This window comes from Podarcis erhardii (assembly GCF_964252035.2).
Source record: "Podarcis erhardii genome assembly, chromosome: 14".
Classification (NCBI taxonomy): domain Eukaryota; kingdom Metazoa; phylum Chordata; class Lepidosauria; order Squamata; family Lacertidae; genus Podarcis; species Podarcis erhardii.
The window spans coordinates 19,389,895-19,415,276 of record NC_138503.1 but is presented as its reverse complement, the minus strand read 5'-3'; the positions used below and the strand labels follow the sequence as shown (position 1 = coordinate 19,415,276).

Sequence of the window (25,382 nt, the reverse complement as noted above, 5' to 3'; positions counted from 1 at the left end):
CCTAGTCTGACAGTCACCATAATAGCTGCTTTATTTTTAGAATGGTTCTTAAAATTACTATTATTTGTGCCGTTTTTCACATACACACAATAAAGTCTCAATACGACTCACAAGAAGGTAAAAGAACTTAAAAGAAATTTCTCCACGAAAATGGACCCGTGTCCGAACAATGATATGATCACTCTTCGTTAATATATTTATGACTTTTCGTTACGTTTACGTCCTGTAGCTCTAGGAAATTCCCATCTCCATGGTGGAAATCCTCCTCTAGTTTCCAATGCTTGGCTAGCAGGGGGCGACAACGCACCGTGGTCGAGGCCTGGGCGCCGTACGTCTCTCCGCCCACGCTTTCTCCAGGCCTGGGCGCCGCCATTTTAGGATTAGTCGTAAGCAGAGGCTCTGTACGTAGAGAGGGCGCCGCCATTTTCCAACACCTATTACCGCGAGAAGATATTTCCGCTGTTGCGCCGCCCCTACTGCCTTGCGAGAGCTTCGCGGTTCCCGGCGTGAGGGATCCAGACGGTGGCGGGGAAGGATCATGCTTCCTTGGTTGGCGCTTGCCCGGCGAGGGCTTTTGGGGGGCGGCTCGGGGTAAGAAGTCGCAGGCCGGGCAGGAAAGGGCTGGGTTGGTCGGGGGGAAAGCTCTGGAGCTTCAGTTTGGGAGGGCTGCTGTTTGGGGTGCCAGGCGGCTTGTCTCCCTTCAAGGCCCTTCTGCCTTTGACGTCACTAGGTAAGGCAGAAATCCAACAGGTGGAGCATCTGCCATCCCTGGGCAGGCTGCTGTTGGGGATGCCAGGCGGCTTGTCTCCCTTCAAGGCCCTTCTGCCTTTGACGTCACTAGGTAAGGCAGAAATCCAACAGGTGGAGCATCTGCCATCACTGCGCAGGCTGCTGTTGGGGATGCCAGGCGGCTTGTCCCCCTTCAGAGCTCTTCTGCCTTTAAAATTTGCAGGGAAGGCAGAAATCCAACCGGTGGAGCTTTCACCCATGCTGGGGGACATCTGTACCTGGTGATTCTATTAACGATTTGCAGTATCGTGGATGCACAAGCTAGTGGGAAAAAGTGGCGGAATAAGACTTGGGAAGATCTAGGTTCGAATCCCTACTCGGCCATGCTCAATGACCTCCAACCAGTCTCTCGTATGTGCAATCTCTCAAGCAGGGATCTTGAGAGGCAACTTTTCGGCTGGGTTTGTGGCCCACCAGAAATAGCTGAGTACCACCACCGCAGTCACTTTGGGCGCTGCTCCCCGATTCAGAGGCCGCGGGCTCCCCTCTGCTTTAGTACAATAATGTGTTTATCTCAAGAACACGGGATGAGAACCTCCCTTGGGCTTTATCAGCATGACTGAGAGAGTAAAGTGATTTACCGATAGTTAAAGGGGACGCGGGTGGCGCTGTGGGTTAAACCACAGAGCCTAGGACTTCCCAATCAGAAGGTCGGCGGTTCGAATCCCCACGACGGGGTGAGCTCCCATTGCTCGGTCCCAGCTCCTGCCAACCTAGCAGTTCGAAAGCACGTCAAAGTGCAAGTAGATAAATAGGTACCGCTCCAGCGGGAAGGTAAACGGCGTTTCTGTGTGCTGCTCTGGTTTGCCAAAAGAGGCTTAGTCATGCTGGCCACATGACCCGGAAGCTTTCCCCCTACTCCCTCGGCCAATAAAGCGAGATGAGCGCCGCAACCCCAGAGTCGGCCACGACTGGACCTGATGGTCAGGGGTCCCTTTACCTTTAAAGGATGGGCCCATAGATCTGTGTGGGGAGAGTCCTGCAGAAAGTCCCAGTTTCAGACATCTTCCATTAAAAGCATCCTAGGTAGCAGGTTTGGGGAAATGCCCCTTGCCCCAGCCTGTCTGGAACTACTGGCAGTAGCACACAGCATTTTAAAGACACTGTGGGAAACTGGGCTAGATGGGTCATTGGCCTGATCCAGCAGGCTCTTATGTTCTTTTTAAAAAATCATTTTTTTTTTATTTTCCAATAAAAAAACATCCAATTAATACATCCAATCATAATACTTTGATTTGGACTATAATTTGATCTTTTTATTTTAGTTTTTTATTTTAATTCAGACTCTTATGTTCTTAAAACCTGGGCAATGGGAATCCTGCTGCCACTAGGTTATCCCAGATGACCGTGTTGGATACATAGCAGATTCATATGTTCATACAGCTTTATTATTATTATTATTATTATTATTATTATTATTAGTTGTTAGTTTCTTTGACATCTGATGGGAGGGCGTTCCACAGGGCAGGCGCCATTACCAACTTGGTGCCCTCCAGATGTTTTGAACTGCAGCTCCCATCAGCCCCAGCCAGCAGTTGTAGTCCAAAACATCTGAGGGCACCAAGTTAGGGAAGGCTGATAACACACAACTGCACATTTAACTTCTGCACATTCAGCTTTATGTGCTTGGCAAAAATAAAAGGGGGCAGGCATCTGGAGGGGGGGGAACGACTTTGGCAATCCTCACCCCCAACACATCCAATGTGTTCCAGCTATACACAAGTTTAGTTTACGTACTATCCTTGGAATGCAGCCTTTGCATAAGTTGAAAATTGTCTGAAGTTCAGTACAGTGGTACCTCGGGTTACAGATGCTTCAGGTTACAGACTCCGCTAACCCAGAAATAGTACCTCGGGTTAAGAACTTTGCTTCAGGATGAGAACAGAAATCGTGCTCCAGCAGCAGGAGGCCCCATTAGCTAAAGTGGTACCTCAGGTTAAGAACAGTTTCAGGTTAAGAATGGACCTCCAGAACAAATTAAGTACTTAACCTGAGGTACCACTGTAGTATTTCAGACACATCTCTTTCCCTTCCAGATGCTACCAAATTTCTCGGCTGTTGGGGGAAAGGGGACAGAACCACTAATACTGTTTTGTTGTGTAGGTAGGTAGACCAGGGATGAAGATATTACAGCCCAGGTCTTGTGAAGACCACCTTGACTTATATAACCCTGCCCATACACTTGAGATCTACCAAGGGTCATTCTTCAGTGCCTGCCTTTTAGGATGGTTAGCAAACGAGATGGGCGCTACTCAGCAAGGGTCCTGAAACAATCATGGACTTGCCCCTTCAGCTCTGGCACTTGGGAGGCCTTTTGAACACCTTCCACTTCATGGCTGCCTTTACTTGATATCCATCCATCACTTGCATCTCTGGAGCAGATTCTCCTGTTCTTCTGCTGCAACTTTTTATTAAGCACTCAACTCTTTGTGAGGGCACCGTTGCACTTATCAGCAGGTTAAAAAATACTGTTAAACCCAATCAAATATTTTAAAGTCCCCAGAGCTGTGAGAGGCATTGTTTTTTTTGGGTTGGTTTGTTTTTTAAAATCCTCCCAGCTCTTCTGATGCCACAGGAGTTGGTGCCTATTGCAGCAAGGCCATTGGTTCACATGGAGACGCTTGCGATCTGCTGAAGCGATAGCAATCTCTTCCTCTCCATCCTGTTCAGCAAGGTTATAGATGAGCCCGTTTAATTAATTGCTAGGAGTGGTTGCACAATGTTGCGTGGTTGGACAAGGTCTGCAGATGAACTTCTTTTGTGGGTGATATTCTTAATTGTATACGCTCTTCATAACGTATGCTGTTGAAGTAGCAATACAGACTTGCAGTGAAAATGGCCCTCTTCCTATTGAAGTGGCAATGCATGGGTCCCCCCCACCCCCACCCTCATCCCATTCATTCTAGACATCCTTGAATTAAGAAGGTGTTTTCAGGGAGTGGGTGTTAAAATACACAACTGATTGCCCTTTTTATTATTCTTGACTAGTATTTCAAGTGTTGTCTGGTTTTTAATTGCCTCTTTTGGTGCGCTGGAATGACAATCGTAAATGTCTTGCAAATGTATTGAACAATTCTGATGGCCTTTTGAAAACCACTTGGGGGGGGGGAGCCTTGTGAGGTGGGTCAGTTTGAAAATCAACAGTGAGGCTTTGATCTATATATTTTCTCTCTATGTGGAAACCATTAGTTGATTTATTTACTACTTTAAAAAAACAAGAACAAACCCTTAAGCATCCTCCAAATTATTCAGAGCAGTATATGTGAGTTTTCTTCTCTTACCCTTGCTCCTCCTTGTTTTATTCTCACAACCGCCCTGCATGGTAGACCATTTACAAGTACTTTCCTGCTCAATTGGACCAAGACAGCTATCAAATCCAGAATCTGATTCTCACAGTAGCCCCCCAGATGCCTGTAGGAAGTTCAGAAGCAGGACTTGAGTGTGACATCGCTCTCCCCACTTGTGATTTCCAGCAGCAACTGGTATTTGGAGGCTTCACCGCATCTTGTGGGAGCGAATCTCAGAGTTTAGCTCAGTGCTGCATGCAGAAGTACTTCATGCCTTTCTGTCCTGAATCATCCAACATTCAGCTTCACTGGGCGGTCCCTAGGCTCTAGTATTATGCAATTGGGAGAAGGGGAGCAAAAATCCATCTATTTCCTTTCTTCACGCCACGAGAGAGTGTGACGGGCTTAGGCTACCCAGTGAGTGCCATTGCGGGATTTGAACCCGGAACCCGTTCTCCCACTGTGGCCTCCTGCGTAGACAAAATGGCAGTATCCACACTCGGGGAGGATGCTTTGGCGAAATTGGGTGAGCTTCAGAAGTACAAAATAACTTGTGGAAGGAGGGAGATTGCTTGGTAGTCACAGAATATTCATGGGTAGGGGAAAGAGGGGGATTCTAGGGGAGAGGAGATGGAACAGAAGGGAACCTAGAAGGGGGAGCATCCCGGAAAGTGATAGCTGGGTACCCTGAAAAGGAACACACTGCATGTACAACTTTTGCCTTTTAAAAGTGCCCCCATCCTTTAAATTGAGCGATTATCAGCAGGTGGAATTTGATTGGCCAGTCCTGAAAATTAATTTTTAAAACTCCATCAGTCTGCTGTTTTGTTGTTTTTTCCAGTCACTGCTCTAGCTATGCTAACCTGCAACCTCCGGCTTCTCTCTCCTTATGGCAACTGCAGGGTTACCCTGTCTCGCGGTGTGCAGACATGTATCCAGAGACTTCAAGGGCAAACTGGGAATTCCGCCAGCCCAGCTGCTGAAGAAGAGGCAGAAGCTGCGAACAACAGCGACTTCAGGTGAGGCGTCGTTTTGCGCGGTTTTGAAAAAAGTCATGAGGCACTGCTGTTGTGACATTCAGAGGGCCCAGTATCCTGTGACCCAAAGGGACCACCTTGAGGAACACGCAGAAACCGTAGGAAATTTGAAAACAGATTTCTGGAGTCCCTTTCCAGAAGATCGCTTATTGATCTCAGCTCTTCTGGAGTTGCATCTTTCTGCCTGTGGTTGCAAACTGCCTTTAGAATTGTGTGAAATGCTTTGAAATTGTTTTGTTTGCAGCTTAGTCTCACATGTTTCAAAATTGAATTTCGGGGAGAGAGCCAGTGTGCACCCAGGAGGTCCCAATTTGCACACATCCCTCTCCTCCTTCAACCAGTGTTTGTGGTCCTGGCAGTGACTTCGCTCCTGCTGTGTACCTGTTCTTCTTTTGTGTCCATGCAAAGACAGAGAGCGAGAAGGACTGCCCTCACTCTGATGTGGCTTCAGGTGTCACTGTGCTGCCAAGCCTCTGAACTTCGCAGTGTGATACAAAACCACACTGAGGGGTGGTACCTATAGGATCCTTATACCAAGTCAGAATATTGGTCCATTTAGCTCAGTATTGTCTGCACTGACTTCCAGGATCTCATGCAACGGATGTTCCTGGCCCTACCTGGAGATAGCAGGAATTGACCTTGGGGACTTCTGTATGCAGAGCAGACACCTTACTTCTGAGTTACAGTCCCTCCCCTAGATTTCCTGCCCCCCCCCTTTTTTTTTTTTTTTGCATCTTCAGGTAAAGAAAAATAAAATAGCTGGCTCATATTTGGGTATTGTCTCCACCACCACCACCACCTTGAATTTTAAAGGTGCGGCTAATTTGCAGGTGCAGCTTACAGGAAAAATCTCAAAGCAGTTTACAGCACATTAAAACCTCAAATAAACCAACCGAGAATAAAACAAATACAAGCTTCAAGGAAAATATTTGAGATCCTTCTCTAAGTGACATTTTGCTTTCCCTATATATTTTTTTAACCTACGTGATTTATATAGCTGCCCCGTAACAGAAGTACTGTAGGAAGCCAGTATGGTTCAGTGGTTAGAGTGTCAGACTAGGACCTGGGAGATGAGGGTTCATATCCCCACTCAGTCATGATGCTCAAAGGGTAACTTGGGGCCAGTCACAGCCTCTTAGCCTAGCTCACAGGGTCATTGCAGGCATTAACTGTGGAGGGGGTGTACTCCTTGGAGAAAAAGATGGGCTGTAAATGCAATATATAAGCTCTTCTGCTTGCCTGTTTAAGAAAGCTGGAGGCTGCAGCCAGATAGAGATGTCAGTCGCTAATCTGGTATCCAGAGATCTCCACAGGGTTGCAATTGGACCCATGCCAGTTGCAGAAATGCACCGGGCACCTGGCTGATTTCTAACACTGAGTGAGGGGGCCTCTGAGCCATCTGTGAATGAGTTAATGAAATTAGGGTGGGGGAGATGCCTGCTTAGTCCCAATTTAATTTTACTAAACCTGAGCATCTTAAAGGTAGGAGAATGGGCAAGGTGAAGCAAGAGTAAGCCAAGTGCACTGTTTGCTGTTAAGACTTCTTAAACCTCCCCAGGCCACACAGAGGTTCTTCTCTGAATGCCCAGACCATGTTAAGTTTTGCATCAAAACTTCACATTCTCCCTTCCCATTTCACTTTTCAGCTATTACCCCCCGGCACCAGGGAAAGGGAGCACTCTGCGGTGGGATGGGAAGAAGTTCGAAGAGATCCCAATAGCTCACATCAAAGCTACATATAACAAGTAAGTGGCAAGTTTCTCCTGTGGTGGATTTGCCCCAAGCGTGCAGTTTGGGGTGGGGATCTGTCCCCCTTTTTAGCGATGGAGCTGAATAAAGACAACATGGAAATGTCTGAGGTGAGAGCCAACCTGACTTAGCTGTGGATGGTTTTACACAACGTTTTGCAAAAATAATAATATCAAATGCCATTAAAGTTCTATATGATTCGGGTGGCGCTGTGGTCTAAACCACAGAGCCTAGGGCTTGTCGATCAGAAGGTCGGCGGTTCAAATCCCTGTGACGGGGTGAGCTCCCCTTGTTCAGTCCCAGCTCCTGCCAACCTAGCAGTTTGAAAGCACCTCAAAGTGCAAGTAGATAAATAGGTACCGCTCCCGCGGGAAGCTAAACGGTGTTTCCATGCGCTGCTCTGGTTCACCAGAAGCAGCTTAGTCATGCGGAAGCTGTTTGCAGACAAACGCCGGCTCCCTTGGCTTATAGAGCAAAATGAGTGCGCAACCCCAGAGTCGTCCGTGACTGGACCTAACGGTCAGGGGTACCTTTACATTTACCTTTAAGGTTCTATATAAGGAAAATTATGCACCGGTTCACACTAATTCCTATAATTCTGTGAGACTCATGAGCAGGGCTAAAGAGGGATGCCCCCATCTCCTTCCCCACAATTATTTGCTATATGTTTAGAGCCATTGGCTGTAGCCCTCTGTAATATTAAAGATCTACAAGGATATTGAATTACAGTGGTAACTCAGGTTAAGAACTTAATTCGTACTGGAGGTCAGTTCTTAACCTGAAGCACCACTTTAGCGAATGAGGCCTCCTGCTGCCGCTGCGCCACTGCTGTGCGATTTCTGTTCTCATCCTGAAGCAAAGTTCTTAACCCGAGGTACTATTTCTGGGTTAGCAGAGTCTGTAACCTGAAGTGTATGTAACTCAAGGTACCACTGTACAGCTAAAATTAATACATGTATGAGACTGGAGTTATTATTGAATATATGACTCCCTTTGGCGGACATTCGAGGGTTAAGTATATGACGGTCAGACTGTGAAAGCTGACTGGTAATGTCTTTACAATCTTCAGCCATCTCTCTGTAAAAGCATAACGCTTTGGGGAAGAGAAGGGAGGGAGGGTCACAATTTTTATTGGGGTGTTTCATGATGTTATTGTATTTGTTGTATCTCTTTATCCTTAAAAGTGATTTTATTATTTATACCTCGCCCATCTGGCTGGGTTTCCCCAGCCACTCTGGGCGGCTCCCAACATTATTAAAAGCATAATAGAACATCAAACATTAAAAACTTCCCTAAACAGGGCTGCCTTCAGACGTCTTCTGAAAAGCAGATAGTTGTTTATTTTCTTGACATCTGGTGGGAGGGTGTTCCACAGGGTGGGTGCCACTACCAAGAAGGCCCTCTGCCTGGTTCACTGTAACCTCACTTCTCGCAGTGAGGGAACCACCAGAAGGCCCTCGGAGCTGGATCTCACTGTCTGGGCTGAACGATGAGGGTGGAGATGCTCCTTCAGGTATATGACGAAGGGGGTGGAGCAGTTTCCGCTGTGAGGTTACAGCATTTGGGTTTTTTTTTAGTCTAGAGAAAAGGCAAGCGAGGAGTGACGTGACAGAAGTGTGGAAACCATGCCCTCTTCTCTTCCCTCCTTGCAGCACTCACATCCTGATCACCTCGCATGAGAACGTCGCCTTGACCCTGTCGACCTGCGGTAGCGAAGGGTTCAAGAGCGCCAGGAAGGCCACCGCCATTGCAGCACAGACCACGGGGATCGCAGTAGCAGCTGTGAGTGAAATCAAAGTCGCGGCACCGCTGGAGGCAAAGGTTTTCCCCAGGGGGGAGGGCGAGGGCCAGTTTTCCCGCTTGGACGGATCTTCTTGACGCAGGCGGGGAATCCCAGTGTGTTGGCTCTGTGTTATTTGCACAGAGCTCCTCACTTGCGTCCTGTACCTAAATGATGGCCACAAAACTCTTTGCACATTTAAATATATGCTAGTAATTTTATTAGATGTTAAACTTACTGTTCACTTGTCAGCCAAAGAGTCTCCAAGTGACATTGAAAAAAATATGCATAAATACAGTGGTACCTCGGATTTCGGACATCTCCATTGACGAACGTTTCGGTTTTCGAACGCCATAGACCCGGAAGTAAATGCTTTGGTTTTCGAACACACCTCGGAAGTCGAACAGGAAACACTGAGTGCAGGATCCTGAGGCCTAGCTGTCAGTTATTGAGTTTTGGGCTTTTTGACCATTTCAAACTCGGACGGTCTTCCGGAACGGATTACGTTTGAAAACTGAGGTACCACTGTACATTGTACTGTAGAAAAAGTGAAGGAGGGGGTCATATAACACGTTAATGTTTGAAGGAACGTATGAGGGGGGCAGCCCCCCCAATAACAGTGATAGAAAACATTGGCAGCACGCCTCCAAGAAACAAAACAATATTCCCACCCAGTAACCAGCAGATAATAATAAAAAAAAAACTCACCTCCATTAGCTTGTCAACCTGTGATTTTGATATTGAAATCTTCCCCTCTCCACCCAGAAGACATTGGAGCCCTCAATTCTCAGCAAGATCTTGATCACAAAGATGTTTGCACAAGCAATAGAAAACATGCCGTTGGTTCAGTGGCAAACCCAGGCTTGTGGCTGCATAGTGTAAAAGGAAATATCTGAGTACAGCACTAAGGCCAGTGAGAAAAGGGCTGCAGTGATCACTCTTTCGTTGAAACAGAGCCCCCTTATTATTTGGGGGCTCGTTCCCTCACTTGATTGACTCATTAACCCATTTAGTTTTGCACATTCTTTCAAGATGGAAATTGGTTTTCTCCTACATCTAGTTCAGTCCAGAGTGCTTGTGAAGAGCTTCTGCGCAGAGATGATGGATGTGTATTGTCAGTTCTTGGTGTCCCAAGGGTCTTGCTAACAGCTTTCTGGGTGTTGGTGTATGTTTTAAGTGGGCTCAGAAAACGGGAATGAGCATTATAAAGGGAAAAGTTCCAGTGTGCCCTGAAACGGGTGACTTATATTGAGCACTGGTCCTGCTCATTGAAATTAATGGGCCTAAGTCAGCCACATTCATTAAATTCAGTGGGCTTACTCTGAGTAGGACAAACATGTGACTATCACCCTAATTATTTATTTCTAAGATTTGTATTTGCAGTATTGCTGTAGAAGAAAAGACAACTAAAATAGCCACTAGATGGCAACCTTCCCATATTATAGTCAGGGTATCCCATATTCTCTCTAGAAAGTTGCCAGTAGCCAGTTTGGAAGTAGAAGACATTTAACAATGCCACTGCGGTAGGATTAAATGCCCTAGAACTTAACATTTCAGTTTTGCAAATGTAGCAAGTTCTCTCACATTACAAGGCCATAATTCTCATCCGCAGCCTGCTTTTTATCTCTCTTTTTTGCATCTTAATTCATAGAATCATAGAACTGTAGTGTTGGAAGGGACCCGAAGCGTCATCCAGTCCCATTCCCTACAGCAGTGTTTCCCAACCTTGGGCCTCCAGCTGTTTTTGGACTACAACTCCCATCATCCCTAGCTAGCAAGACCAGTGGTCAGGGTTGATGGGAATTGTAGTTCAAAAACAGCTGGAGGCCCAAGGTTGGGAAACACTGCCCTACAGTTCCCTTCCTCCCAGAATGCCCTTTTCCCTTTAACGCAATATGGCTGATAGAGAGGAAACCGCTACCACTTAGAGCCTATTTGCACAAGCCCCGTCGGTACCTCTGCAACTGCAAAGCTCTTTTCCTGCAGTTTCCAATCCATCACCATTATTAAAAAAAAGAAGATAATTCTCTTATTTGTGGTTTCTTAGAACAGGCCAAGGGCCCATCTAGTCCAGCATTCTGGCCTCCAAGGGGCCGGTCAGATGCCTCTGGGATGCTCACATGCAGAACTTGGAAGGCATCATGACTTTTCCCATCTTCAGTACCCAACCACTCTTACTCAGAGGCAATATGGTCTCCGACAGTGGAGGTACAACGTGGCCATTGTGGTTTACTAGCTGTCAATAGCCTCCATGAATTTGTCTACTCTTCTAAAGCCATCCGAGGTGTTGGCAATCCCTGCCTCTTGTAGCAGTGATTTCCACAGCTCAACTGTGTGAAGAAAGATTCGCTTGCCTTCCGCCTGCCAATGTTATGCTTTGTTGAATGGCTCCGGAATGTAACATTACCAAAGAGGGAGGAGAACGATTTCTTATCTACTTGGTTCTCAACATCCCATCGTCTTATCACGTTGCTCCTCACCCACCGTTTTTCCTAAGCTGAAAAGGGTTGTAACCTTCTCTCGGACGGCAGCTGCTTTCCTAAGCCACATTTGTTGCGATTCTCAGTTTTATGCAACTCCAAAAAGCTTCCTTGCAGTCAAGATCTAGCAACTCTGCTCTCTCTCCCTCTTCACCACCAAGCAGCTGCTCAGTTGCTGACTTCCCATTCTTCCTAAGGAAATCATTAATCCAGTGTGCCGTAGTGGTTAGAGCATTGGACCCGGACCCGGGTGACCAGGGTTCAAATCCCCACCAAAGTCACAAAGCTCATTGGGGGATTCGCTCTCAGCCTTGCAAGGCTGTTGGGAGGTTAAATCAGAAGAGGAGGAGAACGATGCACTGCACCTTGAGCATTTTGGAGGAAAGGTGGGGTATAAATGCAATAAGTATGTAAATAAATATATAGAAAGAAATGTGACCATCAAAATGACAGACACAATCCTAAAATTGTCTGCTTCCCCCCCCACACACACACCGTACTATTTCCCCCCCTTCATCCTTCCTGCTATGGAGAGAGGTCTCCTCCCAAGCCACTGTATTCTAGGGCGGTGTTTCCCAACCTTGGGGCTCCAGCTGTTTTTGAACTACAACTCCCATAATCCCTAGCTAGCAGGACCAGTGGTCAGGGATGATGGGAAGTGTAGTCCGAAAACAGCTGGAGACTCAAGGTTGGGAAACACTGTTCTAGGGGCATGTTATATTTATAATAATATATAATATATAATAATATATTTATAATTATTATTATATTTCAGGTACTGACCCTAAACAGGAAGGTTTGTCTCTAGGAGGCTGCCCACCTCAATGACATTCAAAGCTCATGCTCTTGTTGCAAGCCTGAGGGACTGTCTTTGTATAGATTTAGTAAGCTGCTCCGGTGGGGAGGGGTGATTTTTTGGCTTAAGCACAATGTGAAGGTGCTTAAAAACCAAGCAAGACACAGACCAACCTGGCCCCATCCACCGACCAGAGAAGGAGCAGCTTGCTTTCCTCTTCCCTCCCTGTTCCATTTTCCTTTGATGAGATGTCTGTGAGAGCATGACCTTGCTGGCAGGGACAGTCTTTATATATGCAGCGCTCAGAAAATGTCAAGTGCTTGAGAACTGTTTAATAGCAACAGCAAATGTGGAGACCGAACGTAGGGGTGGCTCTTTGGCTAAATGTGCAAAACGTCTTTGTTTTCCCCACCCAGAAAGCATCGGCGAAGGGTGTGTCCCACGTCCGAGTTGTGGTGAAAGGCCTAGGACCTGGCCGGTTGGTAAGTGCCTGCGTTTCCTTACTGAGGATTCTCATTGGTCCTGCTGTGCTCATTGAAATTAATGGACATTACAAGCTTAATTCCATTCTATTTTAATCCACCCTGGGTGCTGTTGGTGCAGATGGCACATTATAGGGTGGCAAAATAGAAGAAGGCAAGTCTTCCCCTGCCTCCAAGGAACACACAGCCTTTTAAATTTTGAAAGCAGGAGAGATGCAACAATTAAAAGGTAGAAGCAGAAACAAATGTGGGGGACGGACATTAGCCAATTGTTTCAGTTGACGATGAGGACTAATGGGGATTGTCAAGAACTTACATGGCTCAAGACACAGTTCTGGGGTGAAACTTTCCGTAAAACGTGCCTTTGCTAATTTATATGCATAGGTGACTCTGGGAAATGAAGGGTCAAGCAATTTTTCCATTGAGAAACTGACCTATGGCAAAGGAAGTAGCCTCAATTTGGAGTCTTGTTTCTGCCTGAACTCGCTGGCCACTGAGCCTCCCCATCTCTCCTTAGCTGCTGTTCGTTCTCCCTGGGGAGGTTCATCAGGCACCTTCCTTATAAATCTTTAGGTGCCAGGCAAAAAAGCATTCCTCTTCAACCAGGCCTTCAGCTGATTAATATTCTACAGCCTTTAAAATGTGGATTGGGGGGGGCGTATTGTAAGGGACGCGGGTGGCGCTGTGGGTTAAACCACTGAGCCTAGGACTTGCCGATCAGAAGGTCGGCGGTTCGAATCCCCGCGACGGTGTGAGCTCCCGTTGCTCGGTCCCTGCTCCTGCCAACCTAGCAGTTTGAAAGCACGTCAAAGTGCAAGTAGATAAATAGGTACCACTTTGGCAGGAAGGTAAATGGCGTTTCGGTGCGTTGCTCTGGTTCGCCAGAAGCGGCTTAGTCATGCTGGTCACATGACCCGGAAGTTGTACACCGGCTCCCTCAGCCAGTAAAGCGAGATGAGCGCCGCAACCCCAGAGTCATTCACGACTGGACCTAATGGTCAGGGGTCCCTTTACCTTTACCTTATTGTTCTCTTGCTTCTGTTTTAACTACTTATTTGTGGTTTGATATCATGTTTTTATCTTGTGAACCACCCTGAGATCTTTTGTTAAAGGGCTGTATATAAATCTAATAAATAAATACATCTCTCCCCCCACCCTTCCCACACCCCTGAAGCAGTTAGGCTTGGGGGGGGGGAATAGACCCTTCTACTGGGAACCTATAGAAGAGTTGCGTCCCCCACACTAAAGCCTAATTGCCATACAAAGGGTGCCATTTTCACAGGGGCCACAGCACACGGGGAGAAGCTTTCCCTCTCCCACTGTAGCCCCCCCAAAAACATCCCCGCCTACCCCCAAGCTGTAATTAAGCATGGAGAGAGGGGAACTTTCGCTTGGCTCTAATAGAAGGGTTTTTCCCACAAACCGAATTGCAATAGTGGGAAGAGGATAGAGAGGACACCACAGACCGGATAGGAAGGTGGTCAGGGAAGGTCTTGGGTTCAATATGCAGCATCTTATTCATCTATTGCATTTATATCCCTCCTTTTTCTCCACAACAACCCTGTGGGGTAGGCTAGGCTGAGAGGCAGTGGCTGACCCAAACCTCATGGCCAAGCTGGGATTTGAACCCTGGTCTCCCAGCTCCTAGTCGGCCACTCGAACCACTACACTACACTGGCTCATCTCCAGGTGAGGCTGGGAGAACCGCTGCAAATCAGTATGTAGACCCAGGATTCCCCAACCCATGCCCTCCGTCTGTTGTGGACTACAGTTCTTATCATCCCCAGGCAGTATGTCCAGTGGTCAGGGATGGTGGAAGGTCTGGAAAGCCTGATTTCGACAACAAACTGGTCTGATTTCATATAAGGCCCAATCAGCACTCTGCTTTAAACAATCATGGCTTCCCTCCCAAAGAACTCTGGGAAGTGTAGTTTGTTAAGAGTTGTTAAGACTCCTTAATTCTTCTCATGGAGTTGCAGAGTGGTGCAACTATCATTCCCTCTTCCCAGAGAACTCTTGAGAATTATAGCTCCGAGAGGGGAGCAGGGGGTCTCCTGGCAACTCTCAGCACCTTTAACAAACAGCATTTTGAGGGGAAGCCATGATTGCTAAATTGGTTAAACCACAGTGTGTTTTAAAGGTATAGTGCAGATGGGGCCTGAGTCAGCTTCTCGTCTTCCCATGCAGGAAGCTAAATGTTGTGTTGTCTGAAGGGTGGAAAAAAACACTCATCTCTTTCTCTTTCAGGCAGCCATCAAAGGACTTACCATGGGTGGCTTGGAGGTGATTTCCATTACAGACGACACCCCGATCCCACACAATGGCTGCCGGCCTCGAAAGGCACGAAGGCTGTGAACCGGGAGCAGAGGGTCGAAAAGAGAGAGGAAGAGAGACTGTGTTTGGGGCTCGTGCAAGTCTGGTTCTAATGCGCCTCCTGTAGCCATCTTGAGGGGGCAGCGCTACCTGCCCCTCATTCCTCCGTCCAAATGTCAAAATAGAGATGGCCTTGAGCTTAGCCCAGTCACAGAACAAGCAAGTGGCTGTTTTTATCATCCAAACAAATTTTGCCTATAAAATCTGTAGGTTAAAGTTGCCGCCTCTAAATGTCTCCTTTCTCAGGCTGCCACATTTTTATTTTACTCTATTTTCTCTCTGGAATTCCCCAGGAAGAGGGATTGATGACCAAGCCACTCTGTCACCTGCTGCTCTGTGAAGGAAACAGGGGGTCATATCCCTACGTTTAAAGCCCACGGCTTCACCCCCAAAGAATCCTAGGAAGTTTAGTTTGCCCCTTCTCAGAGCTGCGGTTGCCAGAACCTTTAGTGAACTACACTTCCCAGGATTCTTTGGGGGTGAAGCCATGTGCTTTAAATGTCTAATGTGGAGGAGAGTCTCTTGTCCAAAGAAGACCGGAAGGAGGTAGGGCTGTTCCTGGAACTTCTCAGGGGAGTGGATGGGTGTGAGAGCATGCCACAATATGTTTCCCTGCACCCTGCCACACAGCTCGGAAGGTAGGTTGCTCCCAGTCCCCCCTCCCCAGTTCCCCAGTTTAAACAGCCCTGTTATCTGTTCCCGATAACCTCGCAGCTGCGACCCACAAATGTTGACCATTGCAGCTGGGAGGTTGGCTGATTACTCAAAGCCAGCCTTGCAAGAAAGCTGAGCAGAGCCGATGCTTATAGTTAATGAACAGCCAGCAAACATACTTTGTTTTGTCATGAGCGCTAATGGGGCGTAGATTGCTCCCCTTCGGTCCAGCTGCCAGCTCCAAAGTGAATGTTGTTGTGTCTGACTCCCTCCCCTTGATGCCATTATTTTTCCTTCTTTGGTTCCTAATGTTGTAATCAACTCTGCTCTTCTTTAAAAGAAAGGGTGCCATGGCAACCAGGCAGCCATTTTAACTCCTGACTGCCCTTGTTATGCATTGCTGAAAAAACGACTCTTTTCCCTCCCTCCCCAACTTTTATTGCTTCTCTTTTTTCATTTATTTGTGTTTGCAGAGAGGGGGAGGATTGGAATCAACTTGTTTTGCTTTAAGGCAGTTACAGAGATGGGGGTTGGATTTGAACCGCTTAGGAAGAATGCAAAATGAGCCCAGTGGCTCACCCAGTCAGGACCGCAATATCACAAGGACCACCTCCCCCCAGATGAACAGACCTGGAGCCTGCAATCATTATCTGAGGCCCTTCTTCACGTGTCTCCTCTGCGACAGGGTCTGGAGCACAGCAACACAAGAACAGGCCTTTTCGATGGTAGCTCCCTGCTTGTGAAATGCTCTTCCCAGGAAGCCCTGTGTGGTGCCTTCATTACATCTCTCTAGGCACCAGGCAAAAACATTTCTCTAAAACCAGGCCTTTGGCTGATTCAACAAGACCTCCTGCACCCACAATATGAAACCTAAGTTGCCTACAGGGGTGAATGTCAAAATTAGAACGCAGTTCTATTCCTGAAAACAACCCAAGTGTCTTTGGGCTCCTTAAAAGACAAAGGACTACATTTGATCAGATGTGTGATTTTCAGGTACATATATACACATCTGTGGGAAGAAGGCAGCAATTGTAAGAAGTGAGGTTGGAGATGCAGAAAAGTACAGTGATAATCTTGCACTTAACAGAAATAATTCATAGAATGGTACACAGAATTCCTGGCATTGGAAAGCCAATTAATACACAACATAGGCTAAAAAATATATATATTTATTTTTTGTTCTATCCAGAGCTTTTTTTGCAGCTCAAGTGGGCGCCATTGCCATTATAAGAGAACAAGGGAGGCATTCATGATGAGTTTTGGCAGCGGAAGTTTGTTGCAGAATAGGATGCGCAAGCTGGTTGCCTTTGAATCTGTTCCACAATAGCACAACTTCCTGTAATGAGTTTCTGCTAGCACAGCTGTCACACTGGATTCCTCTGTTGCACAACATCATAACGTGTCCTGTCACAAGTGGACAGAAAACCCAAGTTTCTCTTTAATCCGCTAGCATCGAAACACCACACCTTTTTCAGAGGTTAACACATGAACATCCATCCCCAAGATGCAGCCCTTCAGCTTTCCCCTTTTAAAATAGCACCATTAACATTTGTGTAAGCTGCAAAGCTTGGCCTGGCAAGCCAGCCTGTCTCAGTGAGGAATGTGACCCATTATTGCCTGGGAGCAATCTGGTGCCTGCCCTTCTATACATTTGTGTTTGCTTTGCTCTTCAGATCCTTGTGCATCTCTCGCTTGGGCAAAGGCGGGCTTGTTACCTTTCCAGCTGCCCATTAGGCCAGGGAAATGTAACATCTTGACATGTTTGCTTCCTTGCAGATCCTCCAGCTCAGCAGAATCTCCACTAGAGGTTTGTAAACATCGGCCTCTCTGCCTTTGTCTTTCAGACTTAGTGGGGTATCTTGTGACTCCATGGCAGCGATATGGCTGACGAAGATGAGCTCCCGAGAACTTTCCTATACTGTACTCTGGAGCTGGCTATAGCTAAAGAACATCCTTTTTTTTTCTCCTAGCCCTTATGCTGCTGTCAAATTCCCCCTCCCTTTTTTGAAAACTAACCCTATTTTGGGATTCACTCCCATTAAGTTTGTTGTGATCACCAAGGTGTGGTGCGACATTTTCAACTGTCAAAGTGTCCTGACAGACATTGTCTCGCCGCAAAAAGCCACTGTAGAGCTGGAAATAGTACGTGAATTGAAAAGCAGTGAGGAAGCGCAGTCTAAACCATGCTTTGCCTGTTGTACTTTTGGAAGCGCAGACCATGGTTATTCTTAACCAGGCATCCCCAAACTCGTCCCTCCAGATGTTTTGGGACTACAACTCCCATCATCCCTAGCTAACAGGACCAGTGGTCAGGGATGATGGGAATTGTAGTCCCAAAACATCTGGAGGGCCAAGTTTGGAGGTGCCTGTTCTAAACTATGGTTTGCACAAACTATGGCTTAGCAGGCTGTCTGAACTTTGCCTCTGCCATTAAGCCATGAAGAAGGACTTGAGTTAAGCCTGCCACCAACATCCCTAAAGTTTTTTTAATGTAGTTTGCAAAAGTGTTCTTTTGCTGTTTGATCTTTTCCATTCAGCCTTCTTTGAGCTACTCTCACTGGCTGCTCAACTTGTTGATGGTGGGGGGGGGGGACACCCGACATCAATAATCAACTTGATTTGCCTCACCAGGTTGTTTTGCGAGGAAGGGTGTGGTATAAAATAAATAATACCTATTAAGTAAAATTGAGGAGGAAATATGAAAGGGGAAAATAATTGTGCCAAGTCAATCAGCAATAGTTTTCTTTTAAAAATAAAATCAAAGCTAGTTCTCATTCTTCCCTTATTTGAGATTTTGAACCCCTCCCCTCCCCGCCAAAAGCATCTCCGCTTCCCTTTCTGTCAGTGAAATGTGTCAGGTGTTAAGTTCTGGTGCCTATTCAAATTTTCAATTACAGAGTTAATTAAAGGTTAGTGCCTTTAAATACCTGGCAGCACTAACTACAGCAGGTGGGGGAGAGGGCGACACTGGGAAGGAATGAGGACAGATTGGAAAGATGAACTGAAGTTTCAGGAGAGTTCTTTGGAAAGGGCTGCTCTCTATGCAAGTTTGGCCAAGGAGGGAAATACGGCAGCTTCTACATGGAAATATTTGGATCGCTTTGTCCTCCTGGATCACATCGGAGTTCCATCTAGTTCAAATGTTTTGGGACTGGAAAATGCTTCAGAATGTAAATACTGACCACTGACACCCAGAACTTTGAAAATGTTTTAGAGAAATTAACACAAAAGCTAAGGTCACTAAGGGCTGACCAGGAGGCAAAAGATGAAGGACCTGTTTGAGAAAATATGGGAAGCGTTTATTGATTACACAAATGTAAAAGATGCCTGCCCCCCCCTCCGCCATGTATTCTGGATTGTGGATCTTTTGAGTTATTTTCTCTCTAAGGAAAAATGAATGGTTAATCAGTTTGTATAGTCACTGAGATTTTTAAAATCTGTTAAACCTTTAAACCTTTTTGTTTTATCCTTAGTGTTTTATTTTTTAAAAGTTTAATATAAATCTGTTTTCAAAAAATAAAAGCACGTTTTGTTCCCCGACTGCACCCAATAGACTGCAAAAGGGATGCAGGTGGCGCTGTGGTCTAAACCGCTGAGCCTCCTGTGCTTGCTGATCAGAAGGTTGACATTTCGAATCCCTGCAACGGGGTGAGCTCCCGTTGCTCAGTCCCAGCTCCTGCCAACCTAGCAGTTCAAAAGCACACCAGTGCAAGTAGATAAATAGATATAGCTGTGGCAGGAAGGTAAACAGCATTTCCATGTGCTCTGGTTTCCATCACGGTGTCCCTTTGCGCCAGAAGCAGTTTAGTCCTGCTGGCCACATGACCCGGAAGGCTATGGACAAATGCCGGCTCCCTTAGCCTGAAAGCAAGATGAGTGCCACAACCCCATAGTCGGCTTTGACTGGACTTAACTGTCCGCGGGTCTTTTACCTTTTGCACCCAATAGTTGGACATTCTCAAAGGGAAGGTGCCTCCATGAAGCGAAGGTGCTCCCATTGGCCAATTTCACCAAATCTGAGATTTGGAGCTGAGATGTCTTTGTGGCAGGGAGGCGAGGGAAGCAAGTTCCCTGGAACTGTTTCACGCCTGCCCGATGGGATATGCGTAATGCAACCAAGGAAGCAGCCTTATGCCCGAGTCAGACAATGGCTCCGTCTAGCTCAGCACTGGCTCTGCTGCCTGGCAGTGGCTTTCCAGGGTTATAGGTTGCCAGCCCTATATGGAGATTCCACGAGGGATTGAAGCAGGAAAACCTCTGCATGCCAGAGCGACTGTGTTTCTGCAGGGACAGGTTGGTCTGCTGAACATGATCTTCCCGACAGGCAGGAGGTGCTCGCATCTCATGGCCCTCAATCCACTCTGACTTGCAGCAGAGTGCATCTCCTTTTGATTCAAGAACACAGACTAGCCGTTCAAAAAATATTTGAGGAGAGTGCAATGCAGGCTCTGTGAGAGGTGTAGCCTGGGGAGAAGGGAAGGGGCTGGCTTGAGATCCTGAGGGCCAGATAGAAAGGCCTGAAGGGCCACTTTCATGTCCTGGGCCTGTGGTTCCCCATCTCTGCATTATTTTCAGGAGGGTGGTACAGGGTTGAGAACCCCTCCCCTAGCGCTACTTCTCGGAAATTGAAGGCCCCTGAGGGACCAATTGCACATCTCTCGTATTTCGTCGCTTTCAACCCTGCACAGGATGCATAATATTTTGGTCCTCTTGTGTCCCGTGCGGGGAATGCAAGCTCTTTGATTTTTTTTGTTTTAGAATTTCCAATTTAATACAAAAAGCCAACAAAAAACAAAAAATAACAAAAATACAAAAATACACAATTAAAAAGACAAAACAACTATAATTCCCATCACTTATTTCCATTACCTTGTTTCCCGGACCTCCTCTCACCTCCCCCTTTTGTATTCCAGTTCAAATTCTTAACTCGGCAAATCCTTATTGTAACTTAATATAACTTATTTTAACTTATTGCTCAACCTTTGGAATGTAAGCTCTTTGGGGCAGAGACCCAATGCCCTGATGTACCTCGGTCAAAATGGCGGCGCGGTGCGGATCACAACAAACGTTCAACCTTCGGGAGTCGCTTCCGATTGCTTTCCACAAGCCCAGGTGGCATTTATTCACCCGGCTCGCCTTTCCACATTCCTTAAACACATTTTTTGCAGGGCAAAGAAGATCAAGGGCCCTTCAGTTGTTGTTTCTGTACTTTGGCCACCCTCTCCACTCTCTGCAAGACACCCTGGCTTTAATTGGCGTACTCTTTCCATCTCTGGAGCTGCTAGGGTGCTTTTGTTATTGAGCCGGCTAAAAGCCTCCAAGAGGCCTTGCCCTGATGGAGGAGTTTGGTAAAGGAGGCAGATGGAAGAAGCAGGCAGCTTCCTTCATTCCTTGGAAGCGCTGAATGGGGAGGGCAGTCTCTACTACAGACAGACCCTCCAAGTGTCCCAATTTTCCAGATTCAGTCCGGAATGACAGAAGCCATCCCGGTTTCTGACTTGATCCCAGAATGTGTGCCAGTGCAAAAACAGAGTCCTGTTTATATGGAAAATAAAATCCCTGCACCAAATGAAGGAAGCGGTGATGCTGAGAAGCCCTATAATTTCGAAGGAAAAGGTCACCACTTGAAAGTCTTTCACTGCAAAGGCAGACATTTCTTAGGAAACACAGAGAGTGTTGATTCCTTGATTGTAAATGGAGCCTGACACTGTCTACTCAGAAGAAAGTCCCACTGTATTCAATGGAGCTTACTCCCAGGTAACTGGGTCAACACTGGGTCACTGCCATCTAAAGCATTTTGCTAAAATCTTAAATCCCACTTAGTTCCATAGGATTTACTCACTGGTATGTTCCTGATCATTCTCAGTTTCTATTATTATTATCATTATTATTTCATGCTTTTTTCCATGACAGGGACTCAAGGCAGCTTCCCGCTATAATTTCATTTCATTCCCTTTATCTGTAGAAGGTACTGTATACAATCCCTTTCCTCATACAATTTTTCTTTGCAAAAACCCTGCGAGGCAAGTGATTAAGATAAAGGAAAGAAAAAAGGCAACTGTGCTCTGGTGTCTTGGGTGCAGAGCTCTGCACATGCTCAGAGGCTTCCAATCCTAGCACCTTTGTACAGTGGTACCTCGGGTTAAGAACTTAATTTGTTCTGGAGGTCCGTTCTTAACCTGAAACTGTTCTTAACCTGAGGTACCACTTTAGCTAGTGGGGCCTCCCACTGCCGGCCCGCCGCCGCCTCACAATTTCTGTTCTCATCCTGAAGCAAAGTTCTTAACCTGGGGTACTATTTCTGGGTTAGCGGAGTCTGTAATCTGAAGCGTCTGTAACCTGAAGCATCTGTAACCCAAGGTACCACTGTAACTCAAAGGTAAGTCACCTTATTTGCAAACCCTTGAAATGAGAGCGAAGGAATTTGCTTGGGCAAGATTTAGCGGCTTGGTTCTTCTGTCTTCCCACAAGGTCCCATGGTGGATCCTTGAGTGAAAGCGAAGAAAGATGATTGCAATATTTTCCTCCTGCCCTAAGGCGACCGACTTTCGCAGGGCAATTGTCAGAAACGGCCCTCTTGCCACTCTTTACGGAACAACCGAAGGCTTTCATTTGCTTTTGGTGTGGTTTATGGCAGATGCGCATCAATCCATTGCCTTGTCAGCACTCAGGTCTGCCCAAGCAGGCCTGTACCGGACAGATGGGAAGGAAGATTAATTTGTAAGGTGAGCTGCCGAGCAAGGCTGAAGCTTTTTCCGCTGTGCAGCAAATGCAGCTGCCTCCCGTGTTCACCCCCTCCAAGGCATATATAGCAAAAGAGATAATTTGGAGAGCCCAGTTTAGTGCTGATGACCAGAGACACAGAAAGACATTCATCACTGGTCACCAGAGCAAGAATTACACTGGCAAAATCCAGGTGCATTCTTCTTCCGTGTCCTTTTGTCTCGGCGACTGATCTCTCATCCTCACACTTCAAGCTTCCTAACACCGTTTCCAGTTATCATACACCCTTCCCATTTACTCTGCGTCTACTGCTGGTTTTGGAAGCTAGTTTACATACCCAGTTACCCACAAACCACATTTATTTATTTCATAAAATTAAAATAGCACTCGATTGCAAAAAGCAGCAACCTCAAAAGCGGTTTACAACGAGAATAAAACAATGGATGGAATTATCAGTAGAAAAACACCAAATTTAGAATTACAGTCATTTACCCTCGCTAGATTCAATGTGCTGCCATCTGCCTTATTGCAGGGCAGATTCAAGGGTAAACCACACACGGAACGAGTCTGCCCCTGTGGGTTGATCCTTCTGTGATGTATGTATGATTTTTTTTTTGGGGGGGGGGGTCTTGAGCTACAGGGTGGGCAATTTCAAAAGTATATAGGGGCTTGCACACCATTGTTCTGGGTTCCTCCTTCTTCCTGCATGTGGTGAGTGAGCACCCTGTTTCAACAGTTTAATAAAGATCAGGCATAATAGCTACTTTGCTTCTCAATATTCTCTGTTTGGCCTCTGTTATTTTCTCCTACCGATAGAGAACCTACATAAGGACTCTATACAGGCGGTTGGATACCCCATAAGGGATATAAGAGCAGTGTTTTATATATATATATATATATATATATATATATATATATATATATATAACATAGGGTTGCCATATTTCCAAATGTAAAAATCTGGACTTTTTTGGGGTGGTCACCCCTGGGGCAGCCGCTACCACCAAGCCCAGACCAGAGCCAGAGCTCAAGCTTGAACCCAATCAGCCGTGCACACAAACTGTTTTTAAAAGAAACCCAAAACCTGGACATTTGCTTACGATTTTAAAAATCCCGCCGGGTGGGCATGTAGTCACCCCCACCCCCCAAAAAACCAGGACATGTCCAGGATTTCCCAGACATATGGCAACCCTATATATACCAACAGTAGCCCCTTGAACTTAACCCAGGAGCAGCCAGGGCAGATCTCTTAGCAGAGGTGTTATATGCTGGCAGGCACTCACTCTTGCCAGCACATGTATTCTGTCATTTCTTATGAAATAATGCATCTGGATGTGTTTTCTATAAAGCAGTTTCAATCTGAGCTGAGAGGGGAGGAGAACATTTTAAGCTTGCAATGTGTACACAGCCTTCCATGGCAATGAGCTAAGGGATTCATGAAGTTTGCATATTAGCAAATCCGTGGTTGTAGGTACCTTTTTGAGATGCTGGTGGAAGTGTACTTTAAATGACAATCTGTCATGCCTTGGCAGAAGGTAAGGCCATCTTCATTCAAGAGGTGTTTGTTGTTGTTTTTCCCCATCCTCTACTATAGCAAGAAGCTGGAATTGAAATAGACTAGCTTTCACTAACCCTAATAATAATAATAATAATAATAATACCCTGCCCATCTGGCTGGGTTGTCCCAGTCACTCTGGGTGGCTTCCAACACATATAAAAACATTTAAAAACATTTAAAACTTCTAATACAGGTGATTTCAGATGTTTTGGACAACTCCCATCAGCGACAGGCAAAGCTGGATAAAGCCTGCCAGATTACAGGCAAATAATTGTATGATTTCTGTGCTAGGCACCTTTAAGGTTAGAATTTTTATTTGTTTATTTCAAAAGAAACATCTGCAACTGATTGGGCAGAGCTGGGTGATTTGCAGGCAGGCTAGTTTATGGGGTGCAAGGTAAGCTGCCTGGTCCCCGTCCCTCAGTATCTGCTGCCTGAGGCAGCTGGTTCCTTCTCCATAATGGTAGGGTCATTCTTGCCAGGAGCCAAACCCAAGGAAGGGCCATAGCTCAGTGGTGGAGCATCTGCTTTGCATGCAGAAGGTTCCCGGTTCAATGCTTGGCATCTCCTGGCAGGGCTGGCGAAAGACTCCTGCTTAAAATCCCGCAGAGTCAGTGCTAGGCAATGCAGACAATACTAAGCTATATGGACCAAGGATCTGAACTCAATGTAAGGCAGTTTCCTATGTTCGCATGTTCCCTGATTGCGTATGTGGAACGATTCCACTGAAAAAGGAGAATGGTGTGGATGCTCCAAAGAAAATCTGAAGGCCCTGCCTGTGGGTCCCTGATCTGCCATGATTTGTTTACACAGTGTGGTGTAGTGGTTAAGAGCGGTGGACTCGTAATCTGGTGAACCGGGTTCGCGTCTCCGCTCCTCCACATGCAGCTGCCGGGTGACCTTGGGCCAGTCACACTTCTTTGAAGTCTCTCAGCCCCACTCACCTCACAGAGTGTTTGTTGTGGGGGAGGAAGGGAAAGGAGAATGTTAGCCGCTTTGAGACGCCTTCGGGTAGTGATAAAGTGGGATATCAAATCCAGACTCTTCTCTTCTTCTTCTTCCACTTGATGCTACGGCCTCCAAGCAATGGGCCTGCAAGGCTGAGCAAGCTTTGAAGCTTCAGCTTTCCGTAGAACTGAACGTCTGAAAATGGGCTAGTTGGGGCTGGTGGTCATCCTTCTTGCAGATTTTCGAGAGAAGGAAGGCAATGTCTGGCAAGAAAGGAAGGGTTTTCCCTGACTGGAACTGAGCCAAAGCAGGAAATGGAGGTGTCTTGGAACACATCCAGCAATTCCCTCCCCGAGATTTAATTTAAAGCGTTAATCAGAGAAGAAGCCATGTGCTGAGCCTTCCCGGTACAACAGGTGCAAAGCTTAGAGTTGGCCGTTTAGTAGCTCTTAGGTGCTCGCCGGGGACTTGAAAACGCAGCAACGCCAGGATTATGTGTACCTGTTGCCCTTGGAGAGCACTTGAGGGGATAGGGAGAGTTTGCCCTTCTCCCTCCCACGGCCACGCCGTGGATGGAGCTCTTGCTGATCACAGTCACCATGGCAACCAGGAGAGGCAGCCCCCTACACGGAATGTTCCCAGTGCAGCTCCGAGTTGAAAAGAGCGGTTGTTTGTCCACTCTATGCATGCAAAAGGGCAGCGACTCTTCCGTTCCCTTGTATGGAT

The 25,382-nt window shown here is 46.6% G+C and overlaps 1 protein-coding gene across 1 annotated transcript; it reads left to right on the top strand.

The window, feature by feature from the left end:
- The first annotated feature begins 434 nt into the window (after window positions 1-434).
- Window positions 435-14,989, top strand: MRPS11 (mitochondrial ribosomal protein S11). The gene is made up of 6 exons (XM_081839362.1): window positions 435-591; window positions 4,979-5,095; window positions 6,760-6,858; window positions 8,515-8,644; window positions 12,335-12,400; window positions 14,648-14,989. Exons 1-6 carry the CDS (start codon window positions 539-541, stop codon window positions 14,753-14,755), a joined length of 573 nt encoding a protein of 190 aa, XP_081695488.1. The 5' UTR covers window positions 435-538; the 3' UTR covers window positions 14,756-14,989.
- Window positions 14,990-25,382: the final 10,393 nt, after the last annotated feature.

What these genes read in the sequence shown, in the direction of transcription:
- MRPS11 (XM_081839362.1), top strand. Translation starts at nt 539, where the DNA reads ATGCTTCCTTGGTTGGCGCTTGCCCGGCGAGGGCTTTTGGGGGGCGGC. An exon ending in GCGAACAACAGCGACTTCAG is followed by an intron (nt 5,096 to 6,759) that starts GTGAGGCGTCGT and finishes TTCACTTTTCAG; the next exon opens with CTATTACCCCCCGGCACCAG. An exon ending in GCCTAGGACCTGGCCGGTTG is followed by an intron (nt 12,401 to 14,647) that starts GTAAGTGCCTGC and finishes TTTCTCTTTCAG; the next exon opens with GCAGCCATCAAAGGACTTAC.